We start from the raw sequence: 22,935 nt of genomic DNA on the forward strand, positions 1-22,935 counted from the left end.
CCATAGAATAGAAACTACATACTTTTAAAGTACCTGTTTTTCCATAGAGTACTTGAGTTAGGCCTTGAAAGACTGCAGGTCTTCTAAAAGCTAACTAATCTCATCTGACTGTAGAACATCTGACTTCTTTTTTTTTTTTTTGGTGGAACCAGGGATTGAACTCAGGCCCTTGCACTTGCCAGGGAAGCGCTTATTCCACTGAGCCATCTCCCTGGCCCCCAAAAGACAAAAATAAATACAGAGGTTTAATTCACAGCTCCAAAGGCTGTTCATCCTCCTTCTATAGTCTTTTTTTTTTTTTTTTTTACAAAGAACAACTTTTAATACACATTAATGCTAATGATTAAAAATTAGTGCATAGTCTTATGCATTTATCCTAAAACATTTTCTGAAAGTAATTATATAAAAGACAATCCTATAAAATATGGATGGCCTTTACTACCTGGATCTTCTCTCTTTTTTGTCTTTTCAGCACTTTTGTCCATTGCCTTCTCATCATCTCCCCTGCCTTTTGGGCAACACCATTTCCCTTTTGCTTTAGATGTAAGTGAAACATGTGAAAAGCGAAACCATTCAAGCGGACACTGTTCATTGTCACACCCTGTCATCTCCCCATAAGACACTTGGTTACATAAGCAGTACGTAGGTTCATTGGGGTCTATTGTAAACTCACCAGGTGAAGCTCCTCTTTCTTGCTTGGCCTTAGAGCGTTTCTTTTTCTTGGCTGACCTAGATTTCTTTTCTTTAGGTGGCAGATCGTCACAATCTTCAATCCCATGTGTCATGGGACATAAATCATGGCTTTCACTGGCTCGCTGTCGCCGGGGTCTTCTTGAAGATCTTTCTGGTTGGGTAGAATCCATCCTTATCTGAGGCTCATTCACTTTCAGCAGGATCTTGGAGACACTGATTGCAACTCCATCTGTCTCGCTCGATTTTCTACCAATTTGAGCTTTGTGTGACAATCTGAATTTTTTCATCTCCCAATTCTTGACTATCAGTGCTCTCTGGAGATGCGGGTGTAGGCGTTTTTTCTGGTTTGAATCATCTTCTTTCTTATATTTTTCATAGACACCAATTTCCTTTAATATTTACTGCAAACTCCAACACAGATCCCGCTGGGGCCCAACGAACACCACGGCCAGGCGAGCTCCCTCCCAGCCAGCCGGCGCGGTCCACCGAGGCCCCTCCAGCGAGCAACCAGCCATTTTCAGGCCAGCGGGGGCACCTCCTTCTATAGTCTTGATTTTGAACTTCTCCATAGTGTAGCAGAGGGAAACAGGACCATGAATCTCTGTTCCCTACTGTTCTGCAAAGACTTTCTCTGCAGCCACTTCTACCTTTAATTCAATAGAAGCAGTCCCTGTCCTCTTCCCAACCTTGCTAACTAGTCTAATCTCTGGCTTCTTCAAACACTTCTTTTAATTTATTCCAAGTGACTTTGGAAGGGAGTTTTTGGCCAAAAGTGTTCTTGCATCTCAATCTTTCTTTCTTTCTTTTTTTTTTTTTAACATTTATTTATTTAGTGTGTGTGTGTGGGTGTGTGTGTGTGTGTGTGGCCAGCTCAGCCCACCAGGTGGCGGGGCTGGCCGGCATGTGGTGCTGGGGATTGAACCGCGGTCCTGTGCTTTGCCAAGCTTGTTCCAAGTAGGTGCTTTAGACCACTGAGCCATCTCGCCAGCCCCTCAATCTTTCTTTTTGTCTTTTCCTTTAGGTTACTCTAATTTCACTGCTAGAAATTTTAAGCCAGTGAGTTCCAGGGGCTTTTCCAGGTGCCCAGCAGGGCTGCCAGGCTTGTTATTCTCCGATGGTCAGCACACGCAGAGGCCAGGGTGGTGGTGGTGGGGTTCTGCAGATCTGGAGATGGGCTCTGGTGCCCATGGGCCCTCATACCATCTCTGAGGACACCAAAATGCCCAGGAAGATTCCTCATGGATCCCTGAGAATTCCCAGGTGCCGCTCAGGAGCAACCAGCTCATTCCTTGGGTCTTTACCTGGCTGCCTGCCACCGCGGGCCTCCCGCAATTCATCTGTTAGAAGGAAAACACTGTGCCAGGGTTGGTGGCACACACCTGTTATCCTAGCACTTGGGAGGCTGAGGCAAGAGGATGGCTGTATGTTTGACACCACCAGCCTGGGTTACATAGTGAGACAATGCCTCACAAAACAACCAACCAACTAAACCACAAAACAAAAAGCAACAAAGAAAGGAAAACACTTCCGAAACTGTCAGGAGAGTGACAGTTTGGGACTGGATAGATGAGGCAGACAAAGTTGGGTTTGGTTGAGTCCGTGACTGCTTGGAAAATCTGAGTCAGGAATCCCAGCATCTGGTCAGGCCCAACCTCCTTATTCTTACACCACCGGGACAACCCAGGAGTTCTGTCTGCTGCGGCGTCTCAGAGCGCCAGGCTGGCCTAAGAATGTCTCTCCATCCAGGTGAGAGCCCCGTACAAGCAGCTGCTTGCTTGGCAGCACTGGGGCTGGAGCCAGGGCCCCAGGTGGCCGGGCCAAGGTTCACCAGGAGCCACACCCGGGTGCCCGGCCTGACGCATTCACGAGGACAGCGTCGGGCACTGCGTTCCTTCCGCTCTGTGATCTCTGCCCACTGCAGCTTTCTTACAGGCTCTGCACCCCTAACCCCACAGCCATGCAGGGCCGGCACAGTGCTGCGTGGAGCCCGCCCAGGCGGGAGGGCTGACCCTGTCCGGTCCCCTGGAGCAACCACTGTGACAGCTCTGCTCCCAGCCACACAGGCAGGGTGCTGGCTCCCAGGGACCTTGACACTGCTGGAAACGCGGCCCTGGTCGCTGCTAGGCCACCTTCCAGCATGGGGGCCCTATAGAGCCTGGGTCACCTGGGCAGCACTTCCTCAGGCCACCACTACTGCCATGTCACTCCCACAGCAGGTGACCAAGGCCCAGCTCAGCCTGGTCAGGAAGGCCCCAGGGCCTCCTGCCAGCAGGGGGCAGCAGTCGCCCACAGGGGCTCCAAGGCTGGAGGCTGGGATGGAGGATGCGGAGCCTGGGTACCTTGCCCCTTCCTAGCAGAAGCCACCAGCCCACTCCAGCGGTTGTTCCTGCTGGCACTGTCCTGCGAGCACCCCACACCACGTCAGGCAGGTCCACTGTAAGGCGAAGGAGGAGGAGGATGGTCTCTGACAATGGGGACACTGTAGAAAACCATGGGACAGTCAAGCCATCCCAGCACTCGGGTGTCCAGTGTCCAGCCCATCTTACAGCTGGTCCCACAGCAGTGCAGAGCGAGGCACTCCTGTCACAGTCTTCCTCCCATGGGCGCTCAGCTCAGCCAAGTTGGTCCTTCTCTCCAGCCACACTGGCACAAAGGACACTGCTGGAAGAACTGTGGGTAGGGGGGCGTTTCTCCCAGCCCCTTAGTTGCAGTCAGGGAGACTTTTTATTCTTCCATGGGTTTGTATTACATCTGAGAGTCATCCCAGCACTCAGCAGGCTGAGGCAGGAGGATCCTGGGGCCAAGAGTTCAAAGCCAGCCTGGGCTACAAAGTAAGACCTTGTCTCAAAAAAAAAAAAAAGAAAAAGAAAAAGAAAAGAAGAACAGAAAAACCCACCAACTCAAACCAAACAAACCGCCATTAATGTATTTATGTGCATCTTGTCCTCGTGTTCAGTTTACCTTCTGCTGTGCAAACAGAGCTAAGTAGTAAGGTTCCGGCTGCAGGGGGAGGTAGCGGGGGTAGGGATGAGTGGGTGGGGAATTGGGGCAAGCACTGTGCCGATCCACCACAAGCAAAACCCACGGACACTGGACACCCAAAGGATGTCAGCCTATTAACCATTTAACTACGCAAGCCCTTCTTTAATCTGACAGTTGTCCCCACAACATCCCAACACCCCGATTCCAGGACTGCAGAATCCCCCTGGGGATTGGGGACTGGTTTGAGCTCAGAGAGGCAGGGGAACCCAAGCTGCAAGCTCATCTCAGATTCTGAGGGGTGCAGAGTGGTTCCCCACCATAGATTTAAAAGTCACCTTCAGGCTGGGGACATGGCTCAGTAGAAAAAGTGCTTGCCTGGCAAGTGCAAGGTCCTGAGTTCAATCCCCAGTACCACCAAAAAAAAAAAATAAATAAAAATAAAAAAGCCATTCTCATGACCCATCTCCTCAGCTGATGTGGACAGGGTCTCCCTGAGGATTTAGAGGTAGCCCTCGCTTTCCTGGGTCAATGCTGCCCCTGCTCTGGTTTGTTTTGCACCCTCCCAGGTGATGGTTGGTCGTGCAGTCTGTGGATGTGGCTTTGTTTTGTGCCCCTCTGGAAGGACTGTCAGGTCAGGGCTAACCAAGCAGGCAGAGCTACAAATGTCCCAGCCTGAGGCTCAGCGGTATAACCTTGAAGTAAAACACTGGGGCCGAATTACAGCCAAGGGAGCTTGGGGGAGGAAAGAATGATGCTGTACTTTCCTTCCTCTGCCAAAATCCTTCAGACCATTCAGAGGGCTTCTGGGAATTGCTGTTTCTGTTGCCTCTGGATTATGGGTATGCGGAGATGGCCCCGCCCCTTTACCACCTATAAATGAGAAACTCAGGCCTGGCGTGGTGGTGCATGCCTGCAATCCCAGCACTCAGGAGGCTGAGGCAGGAGGATAATGGCAAATTTGAAGCTGGCCTGGGCTACATAGTTTGAGACCAGCCTGAACTGCATAGGGAGACCCTGTCTCGAAACACAAACAAATAAGTCATTCTCAGGTTTGGCTTTGTGAAAGGTCTATGACTGTTTGTGGTCCTTCCTTTAAGGTGTCTCATGTACCAAGTGTTCTTTAACTTCACTGTGACTGGAAATGTCATCAGGAAAGATGGGAAAAAAATGAATGAAGCCCTAAAGAGACACCTTTGAATGCTGAACTGGAGGGCCCGGTCTTTGGCCCACTGGACTTCAGTTATTATTTATTTATTTATTGTATTAAGTACAGGGTCTCACTATGTAGCTCAGACTCATAGTGATCCTCGTGCTTTCAGCCTCCCAAGCACTGGGATTACAGGTTCGTGCCACCACCCCCAGTCTCAATCGCCGGCTCAGCACACCCCAGGGGCGGGGCCGGCACGGCACACCAGGGATCGAACCCCCTTCCCTATGTCTGCTTGCAGGTGCTTTAGTCCACTGAGCTACCTGGCTGGACCTCACTAGACTTCAGTTAGTGCAAGAGCCTCTCCTCCCGTGCTAGCTGAGCCCTGCTGAAAGGACAAGGGAACCGTTTTTAGCTAATGGTCTTTCTGTTGCCCAAGAAACTGCTGCCTGTCACCTTGCTGGCCAAATTCTTCAGCTTTAGGGACGGGGGCTCCTGGGGTTCCAGCCAGGGCACCTGGTACATGCGATATCGCTCCCCTCTCTGGAGCCAACCTGGGAGGGTCGTACCCCATGATTCTTTCTAGTCAGCGGTCCAGGCGTCGGGACTATTGTTTTTTTTTTTTTTTTTATAATATCACTAATCTTTTTTTTTTAATTTTATTTATTTATTTGTGTGTGTGTGTGTGTGTGTGTGTGGCCAGCTCAGCCCACCAGGGGGCGGGGCTGGCTGGCATGTGGTGCTGGGGATTGAACCGCAGTCCCTGTGATTTGCTAAACTTGTTTTAAGTAGGTGCTTTAGACCACTGAGCCATCTCACCAGCCCCGCGTCAGGACTATTGTGCCTGAGACAGCATGCCTGCCTGGCCTCACACTCCCGAAAACAGAACCTGTCCCTGGGCGCTTCTGGGAGCCGCTGGGAGACCTAAACCTGTCACTAAGATGAAGAAGACTGCTTTGTCAGGTAGGTGACACTGGGCCATTAATTATCTTGGTCATTGTGGCCTCTCTTATACAGCCCTTGATGGCAGAACCCCTCTCCTTCTTATCCAGGGACACAGCAAGGCGGCTCACAGGCTATGGGTCCCCTCCCGCACCCAGCACTCAGGACTCCCGGTGGGTGCCCCCTCCGGGGACACAGCTAGAGCCAGTCACATGAGCTCGCTGAGAGGACAGAAGGGCAAAGTGCTGGGGGAGTTTTCCGCTTTGGAGACCAGGCTGTTGTTCAGGTCACTGTCCTGTTATCCAAGAGGCAAAGCTTCTGCAGGGAGAATGAATGTTCATGGCCGGGGGCCAGTAAAGCTTTATACAAGTGGGCACTGGAGCTGGGTGTCGTGCCTCGTGTCTGCAATCCCTGCATTCCGAGAGGCTGAGGCAGGGAGAGTGTAGGTTTGAGCTCAGCCTGGAAATCTTAGTGAGACCCTCACAAAGTGAAAAGGAGGGCCTGCAGCATAGCTCAGCAGACTTAAGAGCTCGCTTAGGTAAGGGTTCAATCCCTGGCATCCTAGGCCTGGCTGGCCCCGCCCCTGGGTGCACTGAGCCGGCAATGGAGTCCAGGCATGGTGGCACACACCTGTAATCGAAGCACTAGGAGGGCAGAAAACAGGAGGATCGCTATGAGTCTGAGCTGCGTAGTGAGACCCTGCACACACACACAAAATAAAATAAAAAGGGCTGGGTATGTAGATCAGTGTGAGGCCCCTGTATTCAACCCCCAATACCAAAGAACCCAAAACCAGACCCGACCCCCCCCCCCCCAACCAGGCGTAGAGTTTGGCTAGAGAGCTGAAGTTCGCTGATTTTTGGCCAGGACCACGCTTCCCCAACTCCAGGAGCCATTTGAATAGGCAGCCACTAGGTGGCAGCAGGGAGCCGGCTCCCAGGTCCCAGCACCGCAACGGGCGCAGCCCAGCAAGGTCGGCCCACCCCTCGAGATAAACGGCTGTGATTCAACACCTGTGCTCCCTGCAGGACGCTTCACAGCAGGCCAAAGGTGGAAACTAGACTGCCCACAGGTGGAGGGAACAGAAATGGGCTCGTCCACAGTCTGGAACACAATGCAGTCAGGAAAAGGAAGTCCTGGCACTGCGACAGCCTTGAGGGAGCTGAGCCAAACACAGAAGGTCACACACCACAGGGTCCCACTCAAAGGTGGCAGCATGGTCAGAGCCACAGTGACAGATGGAGGGCAGCGGTGCTGGGCTGCGGAGGCGATGGGAGTCAGCATTTCCTGGGGGAGATGAGCAAAGTCTGGAGGCGGATGAGGGCCATGGCTGGATTTTTCCTTGCCAAATTCATTTGCTAAAACCCCAGCCCCTGGGTGATGGCATGGGAGGTGGGGGCTTGGGAGATTTTTCTGTGTGTGTATGATACTGGGGGTTGAGTCTGGGGCCTTTGCACTGGGTTGCATCGCCAGGCCTTTTTAAATTTTATTTTATTTTTGAGACAGGATTTCACTATGCGGTTCAGTCTGGCCTTGAATTTACTTTGTAGCCCAGGTTGGCCATGAACTCACAGGGATCCTCCTGCCTCAGCCTCCCAAGTGCTTTAATTTAGTTAGTTAATTACTTAATTTGAGAAGGGGCCTGGTTAACTTGTTAAGTTGCCCAGGCGGAGCTCTAACTTGTGAGTGATTGATCCTACTTCCTCAGCTTTCCAAGTAGCTGGGATGCCAGGCATGCAGCGCCTTTGAGGGAATTGGAGAGCTGTGAGAGGTGCCTCCTGGCACCATGTCGGTGTCATGGGTCCATCCCTCCCTCCAAGTCGGCACCAGCAGGTGGCGTCTACAGCATAGAAGCTGGTGTTCTTTGTGGGGTTCCTCGAGGCTCCAGAAGTGGTAACTGAATGTTCATTGTTTCATCGCCAACAGAGATGCTGGAGGAGGCCCTTGGGCAGCGCCAAGGATGTGCTTAAGGCCACTGACCTGGGCCCTCAAAACTGTCAAAGATGGCCTGTTTCAGTGTACATCTATCTTGCCACAGCAACAATAAATGGGTGTTGGGCACAGTGGCACCTGCTTGTGAGCTCAGCACTCAGGGAGGCTGAAGCAGCAGGACTGCAAGCTAGCAGTCTTTGTGCTGAGCTATATTCCCAGCTTCTTTTTTATGTTTTTTTTTTTTAGGACCTTGGCTAAGTGGCCAGAGATGGCTATAGAGTGCAGGCTGTCCTTGAACTCCCAGCGATCCTCCTGCCTCAGCCTCCTTGTGCTGGGATGATAGGTGTGTGCTACTGCACCTGGCTTCAGTTGTGAACAGTGACCCAGGAATGTACACACTGGCTCGTGACCAGGACTGGTTTGTACATGGTGGTTCCCTGCAGTAATGTCCAGGTCGTGACAATGCTGGTTGCTGCAGGATGAAATGTGGTGGAAGGTGGCCCAGCCTGCTGGAAAGGTCCTGCTGGGCAGAAGGCCTGGTGGTCACACTGTGTAGAGATCAGGGGCAGGGAAGGGGGCAGAAAGGAGTGGGACCCAGGAGACTGTATTTGCTCACTCTGTGTTGGTCTAATTAAATGCCTGAGACTGGATCATCTTATAGAGCAAAGAAGGTTAGTGGACATCTGTCATCCCAGCTTCTTAGGGGGCTGAGGCAGGAGAATCTCAAGAATGAAAATGGTCCCTGGCAAGCGCAAGGGCCTGAGTTCAATCCCTCGTTCCGCCAAAAAAAAGAAAAAAAGAAAAAGAAAAGAATGAAAAAGGTGCAAACTTAATCTTCCGATGGTGTTTAGAGGTGGGGAGTAATTAGGGATTAGATAAGATCATCAAGAGGAGCCCACATAGTTGAATTATGGTGGCTTCATGGGAAGAGAGACCGAGGGCTGGATGTAGTAGCACACGTCTGTCTTCCTGGCACTTTGGAGACTGAAGCAGGAGAGTCACAGTTCAAGCCTAGCTTGGACAGCTGAGTGACTCAGGAAAGCTCTGTCTCAAAATAAAGTAATTTTTTAAAAAACATGATGGAGGACTGGGGACATAGCTCAGCGTTCTAAGTGCCTGCCTGGCAAGGACCCGGGTTTAATCACTGATACCACATGCCATTTCGGCCCTGGAGCCCTGGGTATGGTGGTGCACGCCTGTAATCCCAGGGCCGGGGAGGCTGAGACAGGAGGATCATTACGAGTCCGGGCTGCATAGCAAAACCCTGTATCAAAAGAATAAAAATCAAATAAAATAAATCTTAAAAAAAAAAAAAAACAACAAACAACCCATGATGATCCTAAATGCACAGCATGCAAACCAAAGTGGGACCTGCCTGGTGACGGCCTGGGTTCAAGGGCATCCTGGAACAGGGTATGGCATGGGTGACTGTCATGGTTTGCGTAAGCAGTCATCCCCCAAAATTCATGTCCGGAAATTCTGTGCCATGGTGCCCAGAGGCGGGCTGGAGAGGTGGCCAGGTCACGGAGTGCTGACCTCTGTGGTGTCATGACAACAGGAGCTGGGCCCAGCTGCAGTTCCGGTCCTCGGTTCCTTCCCGTCCAGCTGCTGCTGTCTCTCTGTCTCCGGTCACCATGAGGTGTGCAGTTTTTGCTGCTTCTGCCTCGGAGCTGGCTGCCGTGGCCCGAATCCCCAGGAGCCATGAGCCACATTAAATCGTCCCTCCTCTAGTTCTGTGGGTCTCCTATTTTGTCACTAAGAGCAGTGCATCTGTCCCCTCTATGGTATGTACTGTGTCACCATGGGAGGACCTCCTTAGGAACGCAGGCCCGGCAGAGGTGCCCACCAGCACAGACCAGCCAGGCGTTCACAGCTCTGCCATGACTCACTTGGGGACACCCGGAGTGACCCTCTCATCTTCCCTGGCTTCAGCGCCCAGAAAGATGAGCAGGAGTGCTTGGGTGTCTGTTCAGGCAGCCCCCGATGACTTCAGTCAGGCCAGGTGTGGCAGGCGGGCTGCTCCAAGTGGGCGTGGAATATTCTAGAACCCAGGGCCCTGGCTAGATGGGGTCAGAAATGCTGGCTGGGGCCAGGCTGAGGATTCTTAGGCCATGGACTTAGTGGCTTGTATTTTAGAAGCCTGCTGCACCCCACCTGTGGACACATGGGGCCCTGCCATAGGGTGACACAGATGGCACAGCACAAGGCCCCTGATAATGGGTGTGCGCATTGTACCCGTCACACATACGCACAACTCGGGGAGGAGGACCACGGTGGCCGTTAGTGCCACTGGCAACAGAAAGAGCTGTCAGGCTCTCACAGGCGGCAGGCAGGGCTCCCTAGTGACCAGTGTGGTTGCCTTTGGGGGGCGCAGATGAAGCAGCGGGCAAATCACCCCGGCCAAGCAACAGGGCAGCCACCTGCCTTTGGGGGTGACCTGGGGTTTCACTGTGTAGCCCAGGCTGGCCTTCAACTCACGGTGAGTGACCTGCCTCAGCCTCCCCTCTCTGATTACAGGCATGCACTGCCACACCTGGCTGCTCACCTGCTTCTTGTAGGGTAAGGGTGACACTGTACGCCGTCAGCCCTGGCCAGGGGCCAGGAACAGGTGCAGCAGCCAGCTGGGCCCGGCCAAGTGCTCTGCGGCCGCGTTCCTGACCGTACATGGGCAACGGGCGGCAGCTGCTATTAATAACGGTGACATGTCCGCCCCTGGGCACTGGGTGACACTTCTATAAAGCCAGGCCCGCCAGCCCTGGGTGGCTCCTTCAGCCCCTGAGACCTTTAACCCCCCTGTTGTGAGACAAAAAGAAAAGTAAGTACCCAAACCATCTCCCCCCTCGCCCCTCCGCCCGGCCCCACGCGGAATGTCGGCCCCTTGGTGGCCGCCTTGAAGTCACACAGCAGACAGTGTGGACATGAGACGCCTGTTCACAGGGCGAGAGAAACACAGGTCCTCGGTGGCACCAGTTGTCCCCAGCAATTGACTTGGTGGCCTTCAGGACAGTGCAGGGCCGCCCAGACTGGGGAAGATAGTGGGAAGCGGAGGAGAAAGAGGCTGAGGCAGGACAGTCTGAGACCTGGACCTGCCCCCCAGCTCTCCTTATTCTAGGGGATAGAGCCAGAGACCCCGGCCCAGGCCAGGAGACCCTGAGAATGCATGTGTGTCTTGCTGGGGGGAGGGCAAATGACCAGGATCGAAATGGGGTTCCTCCCATCTTCCTGCCCCATCCCAACCCCATGAGATTTTATATTTTGAAGGCTCTTTTGCTTTTCTTTCTTGATGGTTCTGGAGATTGAACCCAGGACCCTCACACTGAACTGCATCCCCAGCCCTTTTCATTTTTTATAGGGTGACCCTAAGTTACCCGGGTAGGTTTCAACTTGAGATCCTCCTGCCTCAGTCTCCCAGAATGCTGGACTGAAGGGCATGCGCCACCACGCCCAGCTTGAAGGCACTTTGGGGGGAGCACCCTGGGTACAGATGGACCCCAGACACCCTTTCTAAGAGTTGCCAACCCTGCACTCCCTGTCTCCCTACCTCGAGGACGGCAGAGCCCCTGTCTTCTCTGACGCCCAGTTTTGCCCAAGCCTGCTTGAAGTGCGTTGGGAGCTGGGGGAGCTGAGGCTGCTTATGGGATCCCTCAGCCTGCTGAAAGTGCCAGGCAGATTTGGGGGGACTCCCGGGCTGTGGCAGAAAGCATGGGGCATCTGTTGAAGCTGTCAGCTTTTCTCTGTCCCTGTCTGCTCCTCCCCCTGGCTCTGGCTGTTCCCGAGTCAGCCCGACAGCCCCCCTTAATGGCCCGAGTGGAGTGGCCCTTGGAGGTGACTGTGTTGGTCCTGGTGGGGCCCTGGGGTGGGGGTGGCTGAGTAATTGCTGATTAAGGGGCCAGCTGAGTGCTACTTGATGTGAGTGACAGGTGTAGCCTCTGTCCCCACTCCTGGTCTCTGTCCTCTGCTGACGAGGTGGGTGGGTTCCCGTGCTTCTCCTGCGGGGCTGTTAGGATTTGGGGGAAGGCCTGAGTTCTGCTGGGGTGACCATCCAGGGGCTGGGCGACTGGGTGGGGTAGCCTTGGGACAGGGAACAGTTGTCCTGAATGAGAGGCCATTGGGGTGCCCATGTGTCCTTCCAGGGAGCGCTTGGGTGAGGTGAGAGTCCTGGCAGGAGGTGGAACACAGGTCAGGAGGCTCCTTCCAGCCTGGCTGCTCTCAGCCCCAGGGGTCCTGGGTCAACTCTCTAGGAGCCCCAGGCCCAGGCCTCTGCTCCTGGGTGCCCCTCCCCCACCTCCTGGGGAACACAGAAGATTGCCTCTGTGCTTCCTGGCCGGGCAGGCGGCCTTTGTCCTCCTAGGCTGGGTTCCCTGTGACAGTGGGGCCCTACAGGACAGAGGAGGGGGCCTTTAGCCAGAGGAACCTGCGACACAGCTAGGCTTGCCCCACCAAGGTCTGGGAGCTGGGAACACCTTGGCCCCCGAGGAGGCTTCCAGGGTGGCATGGTGCTGGGCTGTCAGCCCCTGTCTGGGTCCTGGGGGCACGAGATGTCCTATGCTGGGCCCCTCCAAGGGGCAGGAGACATCTGCTGTCACTAGAGCAGGCTCTCCTGGGCATTCTGGGGTCGGGTGTGCTAGGGGGCAGCCAGACCCTGCAGGGGTTGAGCAGCGTCCCCACCTTTGCACACTCCACACCAGGAGCTCCACGGCCATTTCAACCAAAAAGGTTCTCACACGTCCATAGCCCAGGTTCCTCCGGGGCAGGGATGGATGAGAATAACCTTATCTGAGATTGGGCTTGGCCTTGAAAATCTCAGGAAGGGAAGTGATAACTGCTGGGCACCCCCTGAAAAGATCTGATGTGTGAACAAGCATTTCCCAGGGTCAGAGTTTCTTTGGATGTTGTTATTGCTATTAATGTTATTGTTATTAATTTTTTTTGAGACAAGGTCTCAACAGGTAGCCCAAGCTAGCTTTGAATTTGCAGTGATCCTCCTGCCTCAGCCTCCCTAATGCCGGGATTATAGGCATCATATCTAGCAGGTCACTCTATTTCTAGGCTTCTCTATTTTTCAACAATTTATTTGTAATTTTATTTATTTATTTTTTTTTTCAGGGAAGCTTTTGAACAGGGTCTCACTATGTAGTTTGGACTGGGCTTGAACTCACTATGTAGCCCAGGCTGACCTTGAACTTGTGGCGATCCTCCTGCTTCAGACTTCTGAGTACTGGGATTACAGGCATGTGCTACCATGCCTAGCTTTTAAACACATTTTTGAAAAATACACCTAAAATTAAAATTGACCGTTTTAGCTGAGTGTGGTAGCATACACCTGTAATCGCAGGACTTGAGAGGTTAAGGCAGGAGAAGCGTTGCAAGTTCGAGACCAGCCTGGGTTACAAAATGAGTTCAAGGCCAGGCTGCACTACATAGAGAGACCCTGTCTCAAAAAAAAAAAAAAAAAAAGACACACACACAAATTGATCATTTTAACCATGTCTACACGCACAGCTGTGCGCTGGCCGCACCATCCACCTCCAGGGCTTCCCACCTCCCCAAGCTGATCCTGTCCCCAGGAAACGCTGATCCCAGTCCCCACCCAGCCCGGCACTGCCATCCTCCTCCTGTCGATGCTGGGCTGTCCTGGGAGTGGGACCCTGCGGTGCGTGACCCTCTGTGTGTGGCTCAGCTCCCTGAGCTGCGTGACCTCGAGGTGCATCCGTGCTGTGGCAGATGCCAGGATTTCCTTTTTTCTCTTTTCTGTTCTGGTGCTATGGATGGGACCCACGGGCACAAGCCTATTGAACTACATCCCTTGACCTCTATATTTTTATCCAGAGACAGGATCTTCCTAGACTGCACAAGCTGGTCAAGCTTGAGACCCTCCTACTTGTGCTTCCCAAGAATGCTGGGATTACAGTTGTGTGCCAGTCATTCCTTTTTTTTCCAAATAATAAAGCCCAAGATGTCTGACTGGCCAAGCAGTTCTCTGGCTGCCTAGAGCCACCTCTCCCGTGTCCCTGTCCCATCCTCTACTATTTTTGGTCACAGTGACAGGCATATCATCCTGCCACTCTACGTGCCTGCGGTAAAGGCCACCGCTTGGCAAGGCTCCCGACCTCCCCCTCCCGGCTCCTGCCTTTCCTCTGGGGGCAGGGGCCTCAGGTGTCACCTGTCCCCAAGGCTGCATCAGTCCCTTGAGGCCCTCAATGGATCAACACACATTTTCTACAGAGGGGCAGATGGTAAATATTTCTGGCTTTGCAGAACAGTCTGTAGCAGCTCGGCGCGGCTGTTAATAACGCAGAACAGCCGCAAGTGGGCGTGGCTGTGTGCCAATAAAACTTTATTTATAGATGCTGAAACTTGCATTCCATATAATTTGCCTGTGTGGAAAAATTTAGTTCTTGTCTTCTTTTTTCCTTTCCCTCAGCCATTTAAAACTGTAAAGCCAAGTGGTTGGAGGGCACACCTCAATTATATAACATTTGCCTACCATGTGTGAGGCCCTGGCTCCAACCCCAGCACTGCAAAAGAATCAACAAATAAATAGTAAAAATACGGAATGGCTGTTAGCTCTTGGGTTACACAAGTACACAGGTTGTAGCTAGCTGACCTGCTTGTGGTTAAACATCTCAGGATTTCAGCTACCCAAAGCCAGCTACAGCCTGAAATAATTAAATGGAAATTTCCTCCAAAAAATGATTCCTAAGTTATAAATAACTTTCATTGTAGAATACCATTATTATTACCTTATTTTATAATTAAGGTATTCTTCACTTGGTTGTACTGGAGATTGACCCAGGGCCTTCACACTAAGATGCAGCTCCAACCTTTTTTATTTTTGACATTTTTGACACCGGGTCTTGCTAAGTTGCTAAGTGTCCCAGGCGGGGCTTGAACCTGTCTCAGCCTCTGCTGTAGCTCGGATGGCCTCTGTGTGCCACCACACCCGGCTCAAAGCTTTGGGGCCTATTCCTAGGAGTGAAATTACCCTTTGTATAGGAAGGGGCTCTTTCTGTTCTTCACACGCCCATGATTTCCCAGGGTCCGCTACGGTGTCCCACCCCATCTGGTCTGTAGGGCTTCCCCTGCCCTCCTAGACTGAAGGGGGTGGAGGTGGTGATTCTGCAGGTGGCCTTGGGGTGTTACCCTCTGATCAAGGGGTGCCCTATCCAGCTACCCTAATGCTGGATCCACCACTTTCCAGTTCACTTTGGACACAAACAATACCTGGGTGCTGGGGATAAGGCTGCACAGCACAGTGCCTGCTTGGTAAGTGAGAGGCGCTGAGTTCGATTCCCAGTAGCAAACAAACAAAACAAAACAACAAATATGCTTGTCATTCCAGTACTCTGTGAGGCTGAGGCAGGAGGATCCCAAGTTCAAGCCCAATGTGGGTAATTTAACAGCATTCTGCCTTGAAATAAAAAATAAGAAGGCCTGGTGTGTAATTCAGTGAGATGCCCTAGGTTTCATCCTCAGTATGGGCGGTGGGGTGGGGGTAGGGAGAATGGAATCTGGGAAACCCAGGTTCAAACCACCCAGATTCACCAAACTAATCTGAGTCTAAGTTTCCCATTGTGTGAAATGGGCAGGAACATTAAGTGCTACCCTGAGAGTGTGGGAGGGGTCTCCCAGAGATGCGAATTCCTTGGGAGAGGGGGTAAGCTCAGTTCCTGTACAGAAGTGTGTCCTCTATGGGTTGTCTGGTATTGTTTGCTTTGAGAGAGGGTTTCACCCTGTAGTTCAAGCTGGCCTTGAACTCACGGCAATCCTCCGGCCTCAGCCTCCCAAGTGCTGGGTTACAGGTGTGCAGCACCACACCCAATTTTTTATGGGTATTTGGGTTCAAGGAAGATTCTGGAAAATCCTATTAAATGAGCATCAGCGTTAGTCACAGAGGACAATGACAGGGTGGGAGGGATAGGGCTCAGCCCAGGGAAGGGATAGCATCAGGCCTGGCTCTGAGGCCTTGGCTGCTGGCTGAAACCTTGCAGGGAACTTGCCATTTGTGGAAACTGAGGCCCAGAGAATCCCACGCAGGGATCCAAATAGGCTGAGACTACACGAGCAGGCCTCTTGGTGTCACCCTGAGGCCACCAGAGACCCAGTGAAGAGACAGGAGGGTCCTCTTGGTGCCCCAAACAGAACATGCCAGACATCAAGGATTATAAAAACAAGACTGAGTTTATTCTTGAAGCCACAGCAAGGTCGCAAAGGCATCTGGGATCCCAGAACCCCGTGACAGTGCATACACTCTTGGCAAAGACGTCCCTATAGGGGACACAGCCACACAGTGGCCGGCCACTTGCCCAGGACCGGGCGTCCTGGGGCTGGAATCCCACCGGGTCCCTGTGGCCCAGCAGAGCAGGTGGGCGGGTGGCAGTGCTAGCGGTGGTTGAGCAGCGAATTCTGAATGTCCCCCAGCACCTGCAGGAAGAGCTCCTCACGGGGTCGCATGCCGTCCAGATGCACTGAAGTCAGAGAGGCTGTGGTCAGCTCTGTGCCTGGGCCTGGGGCAGGGCAGTGTGCTGGGCACAGAGGCAGCCGCCTTGCACCGGGCTGCGGCACAGGGCAGTGTTGGAGACCGACAAGAGAGACTGCAGGTACAGTCAAGCACGGTGTACGTGCCTGCGATCCCAGCATTCGGGAGACTGAGGCAGGAGGATCGCCATGAGTTCGAGACCAGCCTGGGCTACATAGACTGTCTTAGAAACAATGAGGCTGCAGGTGAGACTCAAGGAGGGATTTCAGATCATCCCCCGTGGATCTTGGGGGAAACGGTAACTCCCAACCTGCTAGGTGGGAGAAAACGCCAAGCTCGTGTTCTCCAAAACGGAAGAATGGATTTTAAGGAATAACAAGTGGGAAAATTTCTTGAGACAGCTCCTGAAAGACAGGAGGGGACCCCAAAGTGGGTCATCACAGACAGAGCCCACTTTCCTGAGTCTTTTGGGGGCAAAATCACAAGGTGGGTACAATGTTGCCATCTATAATCAACCGGTAAGATGACAAATACAGCTGCTTAGTTAATATTGATTCAATAGTGAAGAGAGGCATGTAGCGAGGGCAACAGCCTATACTTAGCCTTGCCCTTATTTTATTTTATTTTCAGGCTGGCCTTGAGCTCACTTTGTTGCCCAGACTGGCCTCGAACTCATGTTGATCCTCCTGCCTCAGCCTCCTGAGTGCTGAGATGACAAGACGCATGCAACACCGTGCCTGGCTCTTGTCTTGTTTATATAGTCTTAGATTTAGTAACCTCATCCTTAGTCTCGGTGGATGAGAGCAAACGGCTCACCCCCAGGAAGACACAGTTTGCTCCTTTCTAAAAAATGCATTTAGTACAGGCTCTACAGGGTCTCACTACGGAGATCGGACTTGTAGTGATTCTTCTGTTTTCAGCCTCCCAAGTGCTGGGATTACCGGCGCGTGCCACTACGCCCAGCCTCAATCACAGTCTTGGTGCACCCCTGCGGGGGGGGGGGGGCACGGGGGGGGGGGGGGGGGCGGCCCGAGGGGGTGGGGGGGGGGCTGGCACAGCATGCCGGGGATTGGACCCCAGCCACCGTGCTCTGCCTAAGCAGGTGCTTTAGTCTGCTGAGCTATCTGGCCAGCCCAGCAGCTTACTCCTTCAGGAAATCCCAAAAGCGTGGCTCAGGTAATCTCACTTCCAGTTCTCTCAAGGAAGGGCAGAAATCTGGCCACATGACTTAATCCTCCTCCAAGCACCTGCAGCCATGTGGTGATGCCTTCTCACCTTCTGCACTGGTCCCTTCCAGGGCCCAGTTCGGTCTGCCTAGAACATTTCCACCCGACCCAGCTGTTTCTGGCACCCTGGGGACACAGGGAGTTGGGACGGCGGGGGCAGGGGTGGGACCTCACCCACTTCCACGCCACAGGCCTCCATCTCTCGCTTATACTTCTGGTACATGGGCCACACGTGGCCATCGAACAGCCCGGGGGGGTCAGGGACCGGGTAGCTGCGGGTGCTGCCGAGGGAGACACATGGACGAGAATGGCTGCCAGCCGTGGCCCCAAGGGTAGGGCTCCCACCAGGGCACAGCCAGGGAGCACGCTCGGGAGACGGGGGCCCCAGGAGTCCAATGTCCCCTGCTGAAGCTCACCTTCTCCGCCACTTGCACTCCTCGTAAGGGATGGTCAGGAAGTAACGGCGGCTGTACAGGTCCAGCAGAGGCCTGGGAGGGGAAGGTGACAGGGTTGGCACCCGAGACTTTCTGAGTGTCCTGAGCCAGATCATGGTAGGTGGGGTGGGGGGGTGGGGGGGTGGGGTGGGCAGACCTCTGAGAATAGAGTCAACTTGCGCCTCTATCTTTTTGTTTTCTTCTTGCGGTACTGTGGATGGAACCCAGGGCCTTTGCAATGAGCTCCATCCCTAGCCCTTTTTATTTTTTATTTTGAGACAGGGTCTCACTAAGTCACAAAGTTGCCTGGGGTAGCGGGGGTTGGAACCTGGGATCTTCCTGCCTCAGCCTCCCAGAGTGTGACAGGTTTGTGCCCCAACACCCTGCTGGGTTCCTCTAATTCAGACAGGCACAGAGAGGTACTTTGTCTTAAGGTCTCCCAGCAAATGCAAAGGTCCAGCCTGAGTTGCTGGGTTCTAGAAAGATTCCTAGGCCTCCATCACCCTTCCCTCAGGTTCTATGTCAACACCCTTGTGGCCGTTGTAGCCCGAGCAGGCTGCGGTGCTCACTGGTAGCTGTAAAGCAGGAAGCCCTCCAGCAGCAGGATGTGGGTGTCCGGGGCGCTGGGCTGCAGGCGGATCCCGTGTGCACGGGCGAACTTCTGGGGGCTGCTGAGCCAGGCCTGCACGGTGCCCACCATGGCCTCCATGTCCAGGGACTCGAGCGCTGCAGTGGGCGGGGACAGCGGGTGTTGGGGACAGCAGGTGTTGGAGGAGGGCCGGCCCGGGGACCATGAGCAGGAGGGCGGCTGCTGTCCTTACCGTCCCACTGTTTGAAGCCATCCTCCCCAACAGCTATTTGGTCTTGGGGCTGAAATAGAGAAGCAGGATCCGGGGTCTCAGCGTCCGCCTCTGCGGCTCCTGAGGACGCTGCCCCGCCGCCAGGAGGCCTTGGAAGTCTCATCTCCCACCCTGTAGACACAGCCATAAGCAGCCAGGTGTGGGGGCCTCCTGCCAGCGCTCTGGAGGCTGAGGCAGGAGGTGCTCGTGTTCAAGCCTTGCCTGGGCAGTTTAGTGGTGTGGTAAGCGCCTGTCCCCAAATAAAGACTGAAAAAAAGACTGGAGCTGGAGCTCAGAGTGAAGGCTATGGGTTCAATTCCTAGTTCTGCAAAACTCATTCAAAGCAGGCTGAGGGCGCAGCTAGCCTGGGCCCGGCTGCCCCACCCCTACCCCTCTAGTCCCTCCAACCCACGACCCTGGCCAGGGCAGCCACCTTGAAGAAGTCGTCCTGGTGGATCACACAGCAGTTGGGCAGGGCCTTGCAGAGGCTGTTGGTCAAGGTGGTCTTGCCGCCATTAGTCACACTGCAGAGAGGGCAGGCATGAGGTGAGGGGGCACCAAGGGAAGGACCAGGGTGGGTGAATAGGAGCCCAGTGGCCCAGGGTTGGCAGGGGAGTATTTGCCACAGAAAAGCTAGGAGTCCCTTCCAACCCTGAATGATGAAATCAACTTCAGAAACGATGTCCAACCTCACTTAGAATCAAAAGACAAAGAAAACAGAACCGAGCAAACCAAACCCTAACAGACAATGTGGGTGATGCACGCCTGTCATCTCAGCAGGCTGGACTGCAAGTTCCAGCCCAGCCTGGGCAGTTTAGCAACTTAGCGAGATCCTGTCTCAAAATAAAAATCAAAAGGATTGAGAGTATAGCTCGGTACTCCCTGGCTTCAATCCCCAGTAAATGAACAACAAGAAAGAAAGAAAAGAAAAGGGCCAATTGATACAGGCATGGTTGGCCTGTCCTAGTTTTCTAGTTTTTTTGTTTTTTTAATGTATTTGGTACAGGGTCTCACTAAGCAGCTCCAACTCATAGTGATCCTCATGTTTTCAGCCTCCACAGTGCTGGGATTACAGGCCTGTGTCACCATGCCCCGTTTTGGTGGCTAGCATGGCGTGGGGATCGACACAGCATGTGGTACCCAGGATCGAACCCAGATCCTTGGGCTTGCTACGCAGGTGCTTAGACCGCCGAGCTATCTCCCTGGCACCAGTTTTCTAGGTCTGACACCTAACATCCTGAAGTCTTAAGGATGGTCCCAGGAGGAAACCAGTGGCCAAGAAAAACGGCTCATCTTGCGTTCTAGGACTGACCAAGGAGCAGAGAAAGGTCACCCTCAGGGCCTTTCTGGAGGGCTGTGAGCCACTGCCTGTTTCCTCGGCTCTAGGCATCTGGGGCACAAGGAAGGCACATGTGGGATAGGGGAACAGGCAACTGCACTTACATAGAGCTGGTAGAAAAAAAACGGACCTCAAAATATTACAGGGAAAAATCAAGTTAAAAGCTGGTGTAGCGATACATGCTTGTAACCTCAGTATAGGAGGCCAAGGCAGGAGGATCGCTGCAAGTCTGAGTCAATCTGCGCCACATAGTGAATTCAAGGCCAGCCTGAACTACATAGTGAGACCATGTTTTTTGTTTTGTTTTGTTTTGTTTTGTTTTTTTGTTTTTATTTTTTTAAAGCAAGTTAGCAAAGTCCTGCTATTAATCCTGGATGTCACAGAGTTTTATCTGTTTAGGCAGAATGGTGTTCTGGTGTTCTGGTGACCCTGCCCTGTGTACCCATGTGTCTGTCTCTAGGTCCTACAAGGCTGGCCCAAGGTCCGATAGGGGCTCTTTGACCTTAATTTATTGCCTTTTTTTTTTTCCCCCTTTCCCTTTTGATGGTCCTGGGGGTTGAACCCAAAGCCTTTGCACTGAGCTACACTCCCATTCTTTTTATAATATTTTATTTTGAGACAGGCTCCCCCTAACTCAGTAAGTTTCTCCGGCTGGGCTCAAACTTGTGACCCTCCTGCCTCAGCCTCCTACAGAGTTGGGATGACAGGCATGGGCCACCTTGGCCAGCTCTGATTTTCGATTTTTGTTCTTTTACTTCTAGTAAAATCAAGGGAGAATGACACCCAGCCTATTGTCCCTTAAGGGGACAGAGGCAGCTCTGACTTCAGGTGCTGAGCGGCCCTAGCTTCCTTCCGGGCCTCCCTGCCCACCCTTATCCCATACGCTCACCCTCCGATGCCCACGACGATCTTCATATTCGCGGAGGGTGGCGCGCTCGGCTGTGACCTGCTGCCAGGCTGCCCCCGCTTCATTGAGAAAACCCAGCACCTTTATATGTACATGGCATCTTGGAGGGCGTCTCGGGGGAGGAGGCCGAGGGCAGACCCAGGAGGAGGGGCCCACTTGTTCCCGGCAGCTGGAAATAGCTCAGGGCCCTTTTCCCTAAATTAGCCCCATGCCCGGGTGGGGGGCTCCTCCCCTTTCCCTCCCTCTTTATCACTCCTCCTCCTCCCCCCTCTTGGCCAGAGAAACCAGATCCTGAGCCATACATTTTTGGTCCCTAAAAATATCAGCCACCGCGTGGTGTGTCCTCAGCCTGACCCTGACATTCAGACTCATGCTGTCATGCTAGAGGAAGGGAAGTCAGGCCTGGCCGGCCCTGCTGGCAATTTCCTTTTCCCGAAGATAGGGCCAGGATGAGTTCAAGGTCTAGAGTGGCAGGAAACCCCAAGATAGCTTTGTTCTAGTAGCCTGGTGCAGCCAAAACATTTAGCAGGACTCTTGGGGTCTGTGGTGCTGCCTGAGTAGCTGGGATCAGCCCTACCGGGGCCTGGGAGCTGCCTAGCCCCATGTTATTAGGAAGGGGGGAAAAAGATGCATATTAAAATGTTCAAAGGGGGGCCAGGGAGATGGCTCAGTGGAATAAGTGCTTCCCTGGCAAGCACAAGGGCCTGAGTTCAATCCCTGGTTCCGAAAAAAAAAAAAAAAATGTTCAAAGGGAGCTGGGCGTGGTGGTGCGTGCCTATCATCCTAGCAGCCTGGGAAGCTGAGGCAGGAGGATTCCAAGTTCCAGCCATTTAGCGACTTAGTGAGAACCTATCTCAAAATATAAAATGAGAAAAGGGCTCGGGATATAGTTCAATGCTGAGGCCCTGGGTTCAATCTCCAGTGTTCCAGCGTGGCAATTAAAAAAAAAAAAAAGCTAAGTGAACTCTGTGTTGGGGATGCACAGGAGGATTCAGTTCAATATCCAGGGTGATCGGATGTTGCCGCTGAGGCCGGAGCTCTGGTCAAACCTCTCGAGAGGATTTTGCTAACGCTGGACTCAGGAAAACGGGATGGATGGGGCGTGTGTTGTCCCTGCAGGTCCGCCTTTAGGCACCTTGAAGTTCACTCCATTAAGTTCACTCCCATGGCTTCGAGAGTGGGAGCTGCACCCTAGATGGTGAGAAATGAGATGACACACTGCTGCAGTTTGGGGGACTCTGGAACAGCCCCTGCCCGAGTCTCCAAAGAGCGGTCTGCAACTGGTTACTATTGGAAAGTGGTGGGACCTTTAAGAGGCGGGGCTAGCGGGGGAAGTGAGGTCCTAGGGGCGTGGCTTCGAGGAGCCACTCCTCCTCCCCTCCTGTCTCTCCCCTGCTGGTGCGAGAGCTCGAGAGCTCGGAGCGCTCAGGGCGCTGTCGCCGGCTAGAACAGACCGTGAGCCAGAATAAACCTTCTTTGAGCTGATCTACTATTTGTTGCATGAGCGGCACATTGACTAAGTCACATCTCAGTCTCTCACCTTTTTTTGTTTTTTTTAGTACTGGGAATTAAACCCAGCGCCTTCACACGGAGCTACAGCCCCAGCCCCTCTCATACCTTGTTTCAAAACAACGTCTTGCTAAATTGCTAAATCAGCCAGGCTGGACTGGAATTTGCTGTCCTCCTGAGTAGCTGGGATTATAGGTATGTGCCGCAATATCCAGCTTCTTTTATTCTGAAAAAGGATTTAGGAGTTGAAGTACCTTTTTTTGCATCTTTGCTGTGATGCGGCTGCATCACACATTAAACATAAAGAAAAAGCTCAAGCATTTATTGACATTGTTTATTTATTTTTGTACTAGAACTCGAACTCAGGACCTTGTGCCCACCAGGTAGGCCCTGTGCTGCTGAGCTATATCCCTCGCCCTTAACATTTAAAAATCATAAAAAATGTTTAAAAATTCAAGGTCTACATGTTAACTTGATTATGATCATTAAATGAACATGTTTTATAA

At 53.0% G+C, this 22,935-nt stretch overlaps 2 protein-coding genes and 1 long non-coding RNA gene across 4 annotated transcripts in view; 1 reads left to right on the forward strand and 2 right to left on the reverse strand.

Moving 5' to 3' along the window:
* Positions 1–10,362, reverse strand: part of LOC101588090 — a 21,236-nt gene extending 10,874 nt beyond the window's left edge. The window contains 8 exon segments of the mRNA XM_023716897.1: positions 443–864; positions 866–913; positions 915–954; positions 957–998; positions 1,001–1,082; positions 6,954–7,051; positions 9,932–9,985; positions 10,242–10,362. Coding sequence (XP_023572665.1) covers positions 443–864; positions 866–913; positions 915–954; positions 957–998; positions 1,001–1,082; positions 6,954–7,051; positions 9,932–9,985; positions 10,242–10,362 — 907 coding nt within the window.
* Positions 10,363–10,423: 61 nt separating this feature from the next.
* Positions 10,424–13,689, forward strand: LOC111817157. The gene is made up of 2 exons (XR_002821412.1): positions 10,424–10,511; positions 13,199–13,689. It is a non-coding gene; the product is annotated as an uncharacterized LOC111817157 (long non-coding RNA).
* Positions 13,690–15,853: 2,164 nt separating this feature from the next.
* Nmrk2 (nicotinamide riboside kinase 2) lies at positions 15,854–21,533 on the reverse strand. Of its 2 annotated transcripts, none has more exons than XM_023717067.1 (7): positions 20,903–21,533; positions 19,108–19,198; positions 18,657–18,705; positions 18,405–18,561; positions 17,818–17,889; positions 17,580–17,682; positions 15,854–16,164 (listed from the first exon to the last, which is right to left on the reverse strand). In XM_023717067.1, the coding sequence occupies exons 1-7, from the start codon at positions 20,983–20,985 to the stop codon at positions 15,859–15,861; spliced, it is 861 nt and encodes a 286-aa protein (XP_023572835.1). In that variant the 5' UTR covers positions 20,986–21,533; the 3' UTR covers positions 15,854–15,858. The 2 variants fall into 2 exon arrangements, with proteins under 2 accessions (XP_023572835.1, XP_004632994.2); XM_004632937.2 differs by having other exon boundaries at positions 15,984–16,164; positions 17,576–17,682; positions 20,903–21,523.
* Positions 21,534–22,935: the final 1,402 nt, after the last annotated feature.

This window comes from Octodon degus, unplaced genomic scaffold, assembly GCF_000260255.1.
Source record: "Octodon degus isolate 3935 unplaced genomic scaffold, OctDeg1.0 scaffold00050, whole genome shotgun sequence".
NCBI lineage: Eukaryota > Metazoa > Chordata > Mammalia > Rodentia > Octodontidae > Octodon > Octodon degus.

Excerpts from the sequence above, each read along its gene's own strand:
- Nmrk2 (XM_023717067.1), bottom strand. The coding sequence starts at position 20,985 with ATGAAGCGGGGGCAGCCTGGCAGCAGGTCACAGCCGAGCGCGCCACCC. Across the intron at positions 18,562-18,656 it reads TGGCTTCAAACAGTGGGACG|CGCTCGAGTCCCTGGACATG; the intron begins GTAAGGACAGCA and ends CGCCCACTGCAG. Across the intron at positions 17,683-17,817 it reads GAGTGCAAGTGGCGGAGAAG|CACCCGCAGCTACCCGGTCC; the intron begins GTGAGCTTCAGC and ends CTCCCTCGGCAG.